At 46.9% G+C, this 13294-nt stretch overlaps 1 protein-coding gene across 2 annotated transcripts in view; it reads right to left on the bottom strand.

Annotated features, from left to right (window-relative positions):
* Positions 1–13294, bottom strand: part of MDN1 (midasin AAA ATPase 1) — a 144868-nt gene that overhangs the window by 22678 nt on the left and 108896 nt on the right. The window contains exons 73-83 of one of the 2 annotated variants that reach the window (XM_013966483.2): positions 12953–13151; positions 11485–11644; positions 9217–9363; positions 8597–8723; positions 7820–7925; positions 7183–7298; positions 5809–6276; positions 5342–5568; positions 4255–4410; positions 3928–4097; positions 3016–3177 (exon numbers count right to left, since the gene is read on the bottom strand). In XM_013966483.2, the coding sequence (XP_013821937.2) occupies positions 3016–3177; positions 3928–4097; positions 4255–4410; positions 5342–5568; positions 5809–6276; positions 7183–7298; positions 7820–7925; positions 8597–8723; positions 9217–9363; positions 11485–11644; positions 12953–13151 (2038 nt within the window). Of the gene's footprint in view, positions 1–3015; positions 3178–3927; positions 4098–4254; positions 4411–5341; positions 5569–5808; positions 6277–7182; positions 7299–7819; positions 7926–8596; positions 8724–9216; positions 9364–11484; positions 11645–12952; positions 13152–13294 lie in introns of those variants that run through there. The other variant, XM_018053145.1, reaches the window with a different exon arrangement.

The raw sequence follows: 13294 nt of genomic DNA, 5'->3' as shown, positions 1-13294 counted from the left end.
AAAATAAAGAGTGAACGTTACATACAAATGCAATAAAGAAGTGATTCCCAGTCCTGCTACAGGAAAAAATACCCTACATAAATGATAAATTCTTATCTAGCTCAGTATTTTATATCTGATGGAAGGACAGGAGACTTCTTGACATTCTTTTCTTCCTTGGTGGTAAGTTATTATGCAGTTTCAAAGCTTGACATCAGATTTAACATACGAGGTTTTGACTGTGAAAGCCTCTGGTCATTCCGCTAATAGAAAAATTTGAATGAGGTATATACTAAGGATGGTATTTAAGAAGCAAATCACCAGGGGTGGGGAGAGAGAGTAAACCCTCTCAGTGTCCAAATCCCAAAAGGGTTTTGTCCTTCTTTATCTACTTCCCAAATTAGTAAGCCAGAGAGGAAAGAGAGAAGAGAAGAACCCTTGAGGTACAGCAGCTTGAAAACAGATGCTGTGAGAGAGTTCATCTTCTTTCATTAAGGAAAATTTTGTGTGATGGTCCTCAAATCACGTCACAGTGCGTGCGTGTGTGTGTGTGTGTGTGGCTAAGTTTCTTCAGTCTTGTCTGACTCTTTGCAACCCTAAGGACCACAGCCCGCCAGGCTCCTCTGTCCATGGGATCCTCCAGGCAAGAATACTGGAGTAGGTTGCTGTGCCCTCCTCCAGGGGATCTTCCCGACCCAGGGATCGAACCTGAGCCTCTTACATCTACCTGCACTGGCAGGCAGGTTCTTTACCACTCGCATTTTAAAGAACCGCTAGTTCTTTACCACTGGGAAGTAATTATAACGCAGAAAAATTTTTTAAAAAAGGCACCCCCACCCTTGAGGTAACCCATCACTCTCAGCCTGGGGCGTCTGCTGCCAAGGCACTTGGCAACCCTTATGGCATGAGGTCTAGAGATAGAGCAACATTTGTAAAGAGTTAACAAAACTGTATTTCATGTCAGAAGAGAGCCTAAAAATAAGCATCAAATACTAGTGTGTGGGATGAAATTGACTAGAAAAAGAAACAGAAGAAAATAAAGGCTCTCCATCAGAAATTCTACCAGAGAAGAGTATAAGCTATCAAGATATTTGTCAATCTGTGGATGAGAAGGTATCATGAATACGCTGACAACAAGACCAAGATCCAGAACCAGCAAACACTGGTTGACTGAGTTACTCAGAAACAGCTCTCCATGGCTTAAGCGCTTTCATCACAACCTAGATCTATTTTCTTAGCACTGTATCTCATCTATTTTCAAGTTCTCTCAGCACTCCTCAGAGAGAACAGGAATACAGTACAGAGACTTAAAAAGTTAAGGGAAAGGCAAACTCACTTTCGGGACATGTATTCTTAGAAAGGTGACTGGAAAACACATTTTGGTTAAAATAGTGAGGTAAATGGCTACGTAATCCAGTATTCATGCCTGGAGGATCCTATGGAAGGAGGAGCCTGGTGGGCTAGTCCATGGGATCACATAGCATCAGACCAGACTGAGCACCTAACATTTTCACACTATTTTAAAGAAATATGTTTAGATGCATGCAGAGTAAGTCATAAAAGGAGGGAGATTCAGATGTCCTTCCGCAGGGCACATTACTGCTGCAGCTGAGACAGACACTAAGCTCGCAGCACTCTGCTTTTATCAGAACCATTTCTACCCACCACAACCCCGTCCGTAAACACACACAGGTCTGACAGGCCAGTCATTCTAGAGCTTGTCAGACAACAGCGATGGTGCAAGTGGACGATCATAGCCGACCCAAGTCTGGGGGCACCCTCAACATACTGTCCTGCCTGTCTTCTGCACGCAGTGTTCCCTCCAGAAGTGATGGGATGTGAGGCTGGCTCAGTGCCCATCAGAGAGAGGGGGCAGATCTCAATAAAGGCACACACTTATCCTCTAGAGACAAGGGCTTGCCTCCCCATTTTTTTTTAATCCCTTTGTAGTATTTTAGATACTCAAAACTAAGAGCTTGTGACTGTTTACAAGAAGCCTAGACCTCACCTTCAGTTTGTAAATTCCTATCTTCTTTACGTGCATCTCACCTGTACCATATTTAGATTCAGGAAAGATCTTAAAATACTAGGGACATTAAAAGAAAAAAAAAAAGAAACAAAAAACTATATACTCAGATTAAGGTGGTTCTCATAAAAATGCAAGTCTCATTTTACAAATGAGCAAACTGAGGCTAAGTGACTCACTCACTCTGAATCTTGGAACCAGACACCCCTGTGACTGGCCTTGCCATGCCATGCTGAGTCTGTTAGATCTGTCTGCTGCTCCTGAATTCCAAGGGTAGGGTCTGCAGTCTCTACAGTATCAATGCTTTTCACAGCACTGGGATCAGGGCTGAATGAAGGAATGACTTCCCTATTAAAGATGCCCACCTCTCTTAACCTTAAGAACCCCATTACCATTTCATGAATAAGTATAAATAACTTACAACTTAATAGCATTAAAGTGAAGTTGCTCAGTTGTGTCTGACTCTTTGCAACCCTATGGACTGTAGCCTGACAGGCTCTTCTGTCCATGGGATTTTCCAGGCAAGAATACTGGAGTGGGTTGCCATTTTCTTCTCCAGGGGATCTTCCTGACCCAGAGATCAAACTCAGATCTCCCACATTGCAGATAGACTCTTTACCCTCTGAGCCACCAGGGCTTAACAGCATTAAGGATTCATTTATCCTACAGGTCTAGCTCCGAGTTATCAGAAGACTTCAAATTGGAGACAGAGAGAGAAGGGTATGAACAGAAAGCAACAGCCTTTAGACGGACTCTGTAGTCTAGGGAACTGCCCCCGTGAGGGACCTGATTTTAGTAGAAACTAGAAACCTGATTTTAGTAGAAACTAAACCAAGACTTTAGTAGAAACAAGCTTAGTAAAAGGGGAATAAACAAAGCCATAAGAAGTTCACAGGGAGGGCAAATCACCTCCTGCTATTTGTGAAGGTCCAGAATAAAAGCCCATCAAACCAAACACTGATGGGTATGGAATATTTGGGTACCTGCTGCTCTATGTAAACAGTCCTTACCTTTTGGGCAAGCTCCGTGAAGATCTGGGCAAGCACAGAGAGCAGCTTTGCAGTGCTACGGTGAGTCGCCAAAGACATGGTCAGGAAGAAGAGGACGAGGTCAGAGTACCTGGACAGCATGGGCACCAGGCGCACCAACAAGCGGCAGGACTGGGTGAAGAACTGGGGGCAAAACAGATCGAAAGGCCTGCTCACACCAGGTCTCCTCTGGGGTAACCAGGTAGTGACAGTGGCTGCACAACACTGAGTGTATTAAATGTCACTAATGGCACATTTTAATTACACACAGGTACACCACCCGTGCTCACTGGGATTTCCTCCTCGTTCACACAAACTCTCACAACACTACACTTCAAATTCTTAGTGACTTAAGTCTCTCGTTAACATTTAGTTAACAAGGTTGTTTATCTTTTTAAAAAGTATGTTTATCAACAAATTCTGCTGGGATTCAAAGTTCGCACTGGAAGCAATGCAACAGAATAACACACAAGTCCTATAAAGTAAGTTGTTTCTCTGGACTTAGGGAGATGACAATGTCATCCTCTCCTGGCTTACAGAAGGGAAAAGGGGTTGCATGATATGGCCAGTAATCCTTAGTTATGGCGGTAACATCCACCATTAACATCAAACACCCAGGAGTATGTGATTAAGATATGAAAGAATTCTAGGTACGTCAATCCTAGGTACTCTAGACTGCCATCATTTTTCCACTTACAATTGTAATCCTTAGCAAGCAAGCTCTAAGTTTTCCAAAGTTTGTCAGTGAGGTCTACATGCACAAAGAGATCAAATTCTTAATGATTCTGCCAAGGAGGCCTGCTTTGGGAAGACTATGCGGAGTGAGGTGAAATCGCGTCTGCTTCTGCCCAGCTCATGTGGACAGTGAGAAGCTTGTAAGGATCCGCTGGTTACCGTGTGCTTGGCTGCTGTACCATCCTCGCCAGATGATTTCAGCCTCTCCACCAGCTCAGAGACAGCGGAAATGATTCTCTGCACACGCAACGTGCTCACGTCGGCCCAGAAGTCCTCCTCCAGGAGTTTTGTGAGGTGTCCTAACTGCAGGCTCTCAAGGTCTGCAGTCTCTTTCATTCACAGAAAAGAACAACATGGTGAATAACAGAATAAACTCTCCTCTCCATTCATCCAGTAATTTATTCCAACATCTGTCCTTAGATATTTAAAACAGATCAATTAAAAAAATCAAGTAAGAAACTAGTATTTTCCTGGTTATAGACATACCATCTTCTTCTTGGGGTCTTGCCTGGTCAGTGCTCTCCTCTGTTTTTTTACTGTTTCTTTCTGCTAAATTCTGAATGGCACAAAGGATGGCCTGGATGGCAGTTTCCATTTGCTCCGAAAAATCCTCTACAAACCCTTCATCCAGCATTTGGTTTCCTAGTAAAATAACATGGTGCAGAACAAATTTTTAAAACTCAGTCATTAGTTTCAGTGCCTCTGGAAATTACTAACAATCCTCATTTGTCATTTTAACAAACAGCCATCAGCTAAGCACCTGCTAAGGCTGAGTCACTGTCAAGCTGTGCTGGGTATAAAGAATGAGACACATCCCTGGCGTAGATAAACCTACAAGGTTATTTCCTTGTATTAAAACAATTTTGCTGAAAGAATGCCAAAAACATGAAAACAGTTAAGATGGAGCATATAAACACCAACTTAATCCAAACAGGAACTGTCAGCTTTCCAGCCTAAAAGACAACTTTCTGGAGTAGCCAGTGAGCCTGTGCTGTCTCCCTACTCATGTGCTATAAAGTAAGTAATGTGATGGCAACCCAGAGGCAAGGTGCTCAAACAAAAGTTAAGAGCTATGTGCTCGGGCTTCCTGGGTGGCTCAGTGGCGAAGAGTCTGCCTGCCAATGCAGGAGACACGGGTTCAATCCCTGGTCCAGGAAGATCCCACACGCTATGGAGCAACTAAGTCCACGCTCCAGAACTATTCAGCCTGTGCTCTAGAGCCTAGCCCTAACTACTGAGCCCACGTGCCACAGCTACTGAAGTCTGCCCGCCCTAGAGCATGTGCTCCCATCAAGAGAAGTCACCACAGTGAGAAGCCCACACGTCGCAACAAAGAGTAGCGCCCACTCAGGCAACTAGAGAAAAGCCTGCGCAGATCGAAGACCCAACACAACCAAAGATAAATAAATTATATATATAAAAGAGCTATGGGCTCCAACCACACTTCCTGGCCTTAGAACCCTGAACAGATACATCTAGAACAAAACGTTTCTTTAGGACAATGTGGACCTAAATCTATAAGACAGCATTCCTACACTGGGCTTTTACTCCGTTACTGAAAAGCAGTCCTCACCTTCTTGGCTGCCTGGGGTGAGCAGATGTGTCTTCCAGGTAGTGAAGTCATCTGTGGCTTTATTGATCTCTCTTCTTACATATTTCATGCTCTCAACTAAAGCCATTTGTGGGTCTGTTTGCTCACCCTCAACCCCTGGAAGAATGAACAAGGACTCTAGGCCTTGCAAATGAGCTGACACCTGGGATAGGCAACTCAGCCCAGAAGAGCAAACTTCAAAATCTTTCCTGCAACAACAAAAATGCCACAATGTTGAAAGCAAGGTGCTACCACCCATCCACACCCACCCTTCCCTCCCTCCAACCACTAAAACTCAGGGCATCTGGAGACTTACAGCTGGACATACACCACAAAGCACTAGGCATGTCACCAGAAAACTGAGGACCAAAGCACGACCCTTCCCTTCCCTCACTAAACTGTGACCATGGGCCCACACAGAGGCAGAGCAGAGACACAGGCACACTCACCAAGAATGAAAGAGAGACTCGCAAGATTGCTGCCTAATTCTGTCAACATCAGCTTTCACGGTTTTAACGGTTTTCAGCATCTCTATTAATCTCGCAGTTGACTGCTGCCAACGTGGGTCCTGTTTCCGCATCAGGCAACCAGAGGGCAGCTGCGTTTCTGGAGCTGGGGACGGGAAGGTCAGGTCTGACGGGATTAGGTCTAGCGCTGCTCCAGAAAGCAGCCCCTGGAGGTGCTCCGGGTTTTCCAGGTAGGGGGCGTGTCTGGGGGCGTGTCCAGGAGCAGGCCCAGCAGCAGGGCAGCACTGGAGGAGCCAGGAGAGCTGCTCCAGCAGGACTTGGGTCTGCATAGCCAGGTGCTGCAGCCTCTCCGTCCACTGCTGCACCCCGTCCTGAGGAGGGAAGGCCACAGGGTAGGCGGGCGGCCCCGTCAGCCTGCCGTCCATCTCTTGCACACAACTGAGGAGGTTCCTGCGCAGAGAAACAAACCCAGGGGAAAAACACATGGCACCTTCAACTGTGTCACCGAGCCATTTGTTAACAGTAAACTCACTGATTTCCGGATGAAGTATGGGGTCTTTCACACAATCAAGAAGAGAGGCTCCCCCAGAGGAGTAAAAGGTCTGATCATATGCCTTCCAAAGTACTTAAACACAGCCTTTGGTGTTTAAACACATCCTTCAGAGTAGCAGAATGGGAACTCACTGCTTATCATCTGCCACTGACAGGCCTCTCATACCCAACACAGTCACAGCACCGCAGTGACTTCAGCCACTATTTTCTAAAATAAAAAATCTAGTAAATGTAGTATACTTTGCTATATAAACTCTTGTGAGCAGAGACAAAATAGCTGAAGTGACTACAGTCTAGAATACGATCTCTCAGCCAAGGATCCACTCAGCAGGTGATGACAGGCTTCCTAGCCGTCCTCATCTTTTTAAATATTTATTTCCGTTGGGGAGTATCTGCGTATAGTTCAGCAAACTGCAACTCTGTGATCCAAAAAGCCTAACAAACTCAAGTCGACTCACATCGGATCTGCGCCGAGACTGGGATGCCCCAATGCCATGAATGCAACCCTGTTCCTCAGCCCACATGGACTGCCAACCACGAACTCCCTCACTCCAGACCCAGGTGTGGTTCAGCTGTGACCATTTTTTCCATCTGACTCGGCCTTCAACTCATCCCCTGGAGGTGCTGCCAACACCAGGGGGCAGAACTGTTACCACCAAAAGTAAGGGGCCGAGCCAAGGCAACCCCATCTGCGTCTTCGTGCCTCAGACCTCACATTACAACTGGGAGCAGCTCTTGCAGCAACTGTGAGCCACACACAATTCTCCCTGATTCATTCCGAGAAACACAGCCAGTCAGCAATACCTGAGGAGGATCCACTGCTCGGTCAGCGCAGTCAGGGAGCACCGCTGTCGGGTGAGCACCTTCATCAGGTGCGCCGAGAACCCTTTACACCGCTCCACGTGGCCGGCGCCCACCTCCTGGCAGGGAGAGAGGGGAGTGTGCTGAGGGGCAGCATGGTGCAGATGCCACTGGTCCTGCACTCCTGGAGGAGCCCTGCAGGGGGCAAGCTGGGTGCGCTGCCCTCTAGAGGCCACACATCCGTCCACCTCTGGAAGCAGGGCTTCTCCAAGTACGCTTCCACAGACCGTGGATGTTCCATGAGCAGGAACCCAAAACTGGGTATCAGTGATCTTTTCTCAATTTACTGGGGGGGTGGGGGGGGAATCTGAGGGTAGCATTCTCAACTTGAAGTTTTTCTTCCGTAATTTTTCTTAAGGATTTGGACCTGCTAGCAAACGGTGAGTAACAGAACTTGTTATCAAATGCTTTCTGGTTAAGCACAAAATTACATTGATTACATTACATTCTCAGGCTGATAACTGCAAAGAGCTCAGTCATCTCCAGTGATGGGCTGTGATCATGTGACCAGGTCTGAGGATGCTGTCCTGGATGAACAGGAGTCCCCAGGCCCTGCAATCCCAAGGCTCTATCATCCTACCTTGGCTGGAGCCGCCAGGACTGCAATAAGCCTGACGTGTCGTGCAAGAGAGCGATAGAAGTACTTCTGGCAGCCCTCCCACGAAGATGAGATTTCTGTAAGCAACCTGGAGAAGTCAACATGATGTAATTAATTAAAACCGTTATCTCCACCCCAGATCCCGAGGAGTCAGAGACTGGTCTATTCAGCCACAACCAGAAACCAAGAGTCTGAGCAGATTTACTTCTGTGAGGACCCACTGAATCGAGTACTCATCAGTCCTTTACACAAAGGATGTGACAATAACACGAGACCTTAGAAGAGGTTTGTGTATATGACACACTTAAAAATGTGACCATTCTCTTACAGATTTTCACCTGTACATTCAAATCAAGTGAGCAGACCTCAGGAAAAATCAAAGGCCAAAAAATAATGGGAGAGATGAATACGAGGAGGAAAGAGAAATGAAAAGAAGAAAATCAACAGTTACTAACACTTGCTTTAAATGCTCAAAGTGGTCCCTTGTCTTCCTCACCCCACCAGACTCCCAACAGAGCCCAACCTCCCAATGTTTTACATTCGTTCCTTACCTTTTAAAAGGGCAGAAGGAGAGGGAAGTTTTTTAAAAAAGAAAATTAACACTTACTAGGCGCTCACCACCTGCCAGTCCTGAGCCGGCACTTTTTAAAATGTTATCCTAACGGTGACACTGGGACAGAAGTACTGCTACCCCTACTCTGGCAAATGAGGCCATGGAAGCTTAGCTGCCGTGCTTCATTTATAATTAAAAACACTAACCTAGAATCAGCCTCCTGAGTGCTGCTGACTATAGACAATGCGCTCTGGAGATCCAACGGGCGAAGATGGAGCATTTCTTGAGGGTTTTTTGTACGGGCCCAGGAAAGACCTTTGCGATATGACAAACCTAGGAAATAAACAGCATGTTTTTAAATAAAGACACTCTGAAGAGAATGGATTAGCAATGCCACCGCTAATCAAAGTCGTGTCCTGGGAACAGCATCGCCCAGGACTCTCAGGCCCTACCCCACACTGAGCGAAACAGAATCCGCTCCTGCACTTCAGCAAGATTCATATACGAGTTACTTTGAGAAGTACTGCTCTCTATGCAATGCTGGAAGGGTATGTGCTGTACAACAATTGGCGATGAAAATAAAACACATGGTTTCTGAGAAACCTCACTGCAAAACTGTGAAACTATTTGGGAGTCACAAATGGTTCATCATAGGATTTTCATACGTGCAACTGGAACTCTGTGAATGGCATTTCAAAACCTTGCTTTCCACCTTGTGTTTCGCACCATCTCAACTGTCTCTACAAAGTTTCCCCAAATCAACCATGTTATTTTTCTTCCTAAAAGCAGATGAGTATACTCCACGAGTTTCCAGTGAAAACTGTACCAGTTTTTGTCAGGTGTTTAAAGAGGTCTGCTAAAGCTCGCTGCTTCTGCATGAGAATATGCTTGGCTTCCGACCGCTGCTTCTCCTTCTCTGCGGAGGGGTCCACCTTTAGGCTCTGAAGCTCATTCATAAAGGAGATCACTTCACCTGCAGGGAAGACAAGGGAGAATCGTGGAAATCCCCAGGAATTCTTAATATACTCAGATTACCCAAGACCAAGGACATTTTGGAAACAAACACCAAGTGTCATTCATCTTTACATCTAACAGTCCTCAGCATTGGTAAATTCTCAATAACAACTGATGACATGCATGACAAGAGAAAAATCAGAAACAATCTATCTTGACAACAAACAACCCAAATAAAAGTAGCTAATCTTTTTACCTCGGGGTTTTATAATCAGTCAAGCAAAAAACACTTATTGAACATGGATCATGTGCCATGATTTACACTAGGAACTTTAAAACACTTGAATAAACTTCCCGTAACTACAACATGAATTGAGCTTCTATGCTGTACCGTGTGCTTTGAAAACGTTCTTCTAACCTGTACAGCTCCAGAACTTCTTTGTAGCCACTCTAAGAGGCTCAGAAAGTCTAGTCATTTTCCAAAGGCCATTCAGCTACAGAGCAGACTTGAAGCCAGGACTTGAATCCTGGCTGAACTGACTCCAAGGCCCAGATTCTTTCTCCAGCACTGTGCTGCCTTCCTGAATACCCACAGGAACCGAGAACACGAAGGTGCTGCCAATCTGCCACAGGCAGTGTCATAAGCCGACTGCATGTCCTGCCAAGTCCATGCCGAAGTGCTAACCTCCCAGGACCTCAGAATACGACTGTGTTTAGAGATGGGGCCTCTGAGCCCATGAAGGTAAAAGGAGGCCTTGTAGGTGGGCTCTAATCTAATCTGGCTGGCAACCTTGATAGAGGAGACAGGGACACAGAAAAGGCATCTACAAGCCGAGGAGAGAGCTTCAGAAAAACCAACCCTGCTGACACTCTAATCGTGGACTTTCAGCCTCCAGAACTGTGAGAAAATCAATTTCTATTGTTTAAACCACCCAAGACATGGCACAGCTGCCCCTTGAACAACATGGGTTTGAACTGTGTGGGTCCACTTACATGGGAGTTTTTTTTTTTCAATAGTAAATACCTCGGGGTTTACATGAGCCCGAGTTGAATGAATTCGTGGATGCGGAACCATGGACACAGATGACCGACTCTAAGTGACACTTGGATTTCCCAGCTTGTGAAGGGGCGATGGCCCCAGCGCCTGTGCTCTTCACGGGTCAGCTGTACTTTGCTAAGGCAGCCCGAGCAGACGGGCTAGCAGGCTGTCTAGCCCATCGGGTAAGAGCCCACACACTGCACACAGCCGGCACAGCCGGCAGGAGAGGCCGTGTGTCTCCCAAAGAACGCAGCTGGGATCTGTAGGCCATTCATCCCCATCATTAGGCACAGGCAGGCAGGTTATCTTGAAAAATGGATATTAGGCTATTACTCTAACAAGTTGGTTTTTACTTTATTTATCTGGCTATGCCAGGTCTTAATTGCAGTGGTGGGATCTAGTTCCCTGACCAGGCATCGAATCTGGGTCCCCTCCATTGGGAGCCATAAGCACTGGACTGCCAGCCAAGTCCCGCTAGTAAGTTTTTTTTTTCCTGTATAAATATATTCCTGAGATCAGACTGCAGCCTTACTGGAGAAGGACCAGCTTCACTGTGACCCTACACTCGCTGGGGCTGGGTAGAGGTGGAGGAAGTGGTGAAAGGCTGCCAAGGGCCCAAACAGTCTATTAAGTTCTGGATACCCTTTCCCAGCCATTGCTGATACACTGCAGAGCAAGAACAACCAGGGAGACAAGATTGCTATGGCTCTTTGAAGTGAAAGGAAAAAGAAAGGGACTGTGGATGAACTTTCCTTTTCCTTTAACTCAAGAGAGACAGCATTTTGAGAGGTGATGACGGCATCCAGACTCTAGGAAACCCTTCACTCATGTTCCTGACCAGGAAGAGCTGATGTGGACAAGGCTGCTGTAGAGAATGGCTAACACTGCTCTGGTCTGCACGAGAGGAGGACAAGACGAAAACCACGATGACCATCTGCAGGGTCTCAGCTGACTGTGTCTGGGTGTTGGCTGGTTTGTAACCCACTTGCTTATTCAATTACCTGCTCTACACTACTAGGACACAGGTAATTAATTCCAGCCTTTCTAGGCCACTGGGGATACTTCAGAGAGAAAGCCTCCTTAGTCTGCGCATGCACCCACCGGTGAACTGGTCGAGGCCCTCCACGAGGCGGGGCAGGGGGCTTCCCTGGATGAGCGTTAGGCACATCTTCCTCATGCGTTTCAGGAGTTTCGGCAAGCGACGCAGAAGGGCCCCCTCCGAGGGGAGAGGGGCGCCCTGACACTGCTCTGGAACAGCAGCCTGTGACACAGAGTACAACAGTCATGGTACACCCTCACGCGGGTGCTGAATTAAATGTCATGCCCTCCACATACCTGGCTCAGCAACAGGAAACTCCCCTTGCCCCGTCTCTGAAGTCTCATAAGAATAAATAAAACATCACCAAAAGTAAAACAGCATGTGCCTCAGGGACTTAGCAGAGTATGGAGCTGGCGTGCGAGGTCCCTGTCAGGGAAGCCCCCCACCCCACTGCCCCCAGCGCTGCCTTCTGTGCTTGTCACGAGGGGCTGTCCTGCTCCCTGAAGGCAGGGCTGGGCAGTGTAACTGCTGCCTCTGAGATAATGTGCCCCACTGTGCTTCTCAGACACACAGGCAGGGCTAACCTGATCGCCAAATCCTACTCCAGCCACCGTCTCCCATCACCCTCTAATTTCTGACACTTCACACACCAGGATCCAGATACTAGGGAAGGCAGCAGACGAAGGGAAACTAGGCAAAGGGAAAAGCTTTTGTTTGTCGGGGCCACAGTTTTACTATTTTTTTTCCCCGAGGAATCATGAAATTCTTAACTCAATAACAAAAAAATCTGATCAGCATTATGAGCGGTGAGGTGATGAATACAATCAAAAGAAAATAAATTTGGCAGCTATATCATATGTGTGCAGCCATATCATGGCTGGACGCTCAGTTTCTATTAAGCTTTCTGAACTATTAAAATAGTTCTAATAGCGTTGCTGACTCTCTAGACCCAGCGTAGAAAGCACAGCATGACGCCAAAAGCCATCACTCCCTCACGAGTGCCCCCCACACCCAGTGACTCTGCAGCAGGGACACCCTCCTGTCACAGACCTGCTCACTCAAGGGCTTCATAACTGTTTGGCAGTTCTCAAGCCTTGGTACTTGAAACTGGCCGTGATGGAAGTTCACACATTTTCACACCATGGTCACCAGCAACCACTTCAAAGCAGCACATCACTACACACAGTCACTCCTGGTGTGTGCAGCAGCCTCATCACGTGGGGTCCCAAAGGCACCTTCCATGCCCTATTCCTAAGCTGATGCTTTAAATCTTCCCTTACAGGTAAGGGAACTGTTCACAGATAAGTACATCGGTTTTGTACACAGGCCCATGTTAAGCTTCCAGCATGAGGATTAACACTTTTTGCCTTACTAGGCAGCAGGGTCAGAAAGACAAACACCACACCACTAGCCTAAAGAAGATTTCAAAGGCATTCCCTCACCTAGCTCTAAGGGCACATCTCCCACAGAAAGCACAGACCCCGTCCAACCAGCTCAGGAAGAAGCAAACACTATCTCGCGAGCTAATACCTGTGCGGCTGCTGGCCGGGCTAACAGGGTCTCCCTCAGGGCCCTGTTCAGACTCTGAATGGGGGTCTCCTCACTCGCGGTGGCACCTGTTGGCCTTGGCAAACAGTCCGGCTGCTCCTCCTCATCGCCCTCCACCAGGGATGACTGGCAGGGTTCACTCAGGACAGCTTCAAATTTCTTCATGAATTTAAAGAGGGTTCTGGCCCCCAGGTAATGGGAGATGAGGGCAGGAAAAAGTAAAAATGGAAAAGTGAGGAAATAGGTAAATGACATAATGCATACACAGGCAACTTAATAACTTGTACCTCTAGTATACTACGAGTGTCCTAGAAACTCATAATC

Source organism: Capra hircus, chromosome 9 (genome assembly GCF_001704415.2).
Source record: "Capra hircus breed San Clemente chromosome 9, ASM170441v1, whole genome shotgun sequence".
Taxonomy (NCBI): Eukaryota; Metazoa; Chordata; class Mammalia; order Artiodactyla; family Bovidae; genus Capra; species Capra hircus.
Note: the sequence above shows the minus strand (reverse complement) of the source record. Positions and strands in the feature narration are given on the sequence as shown.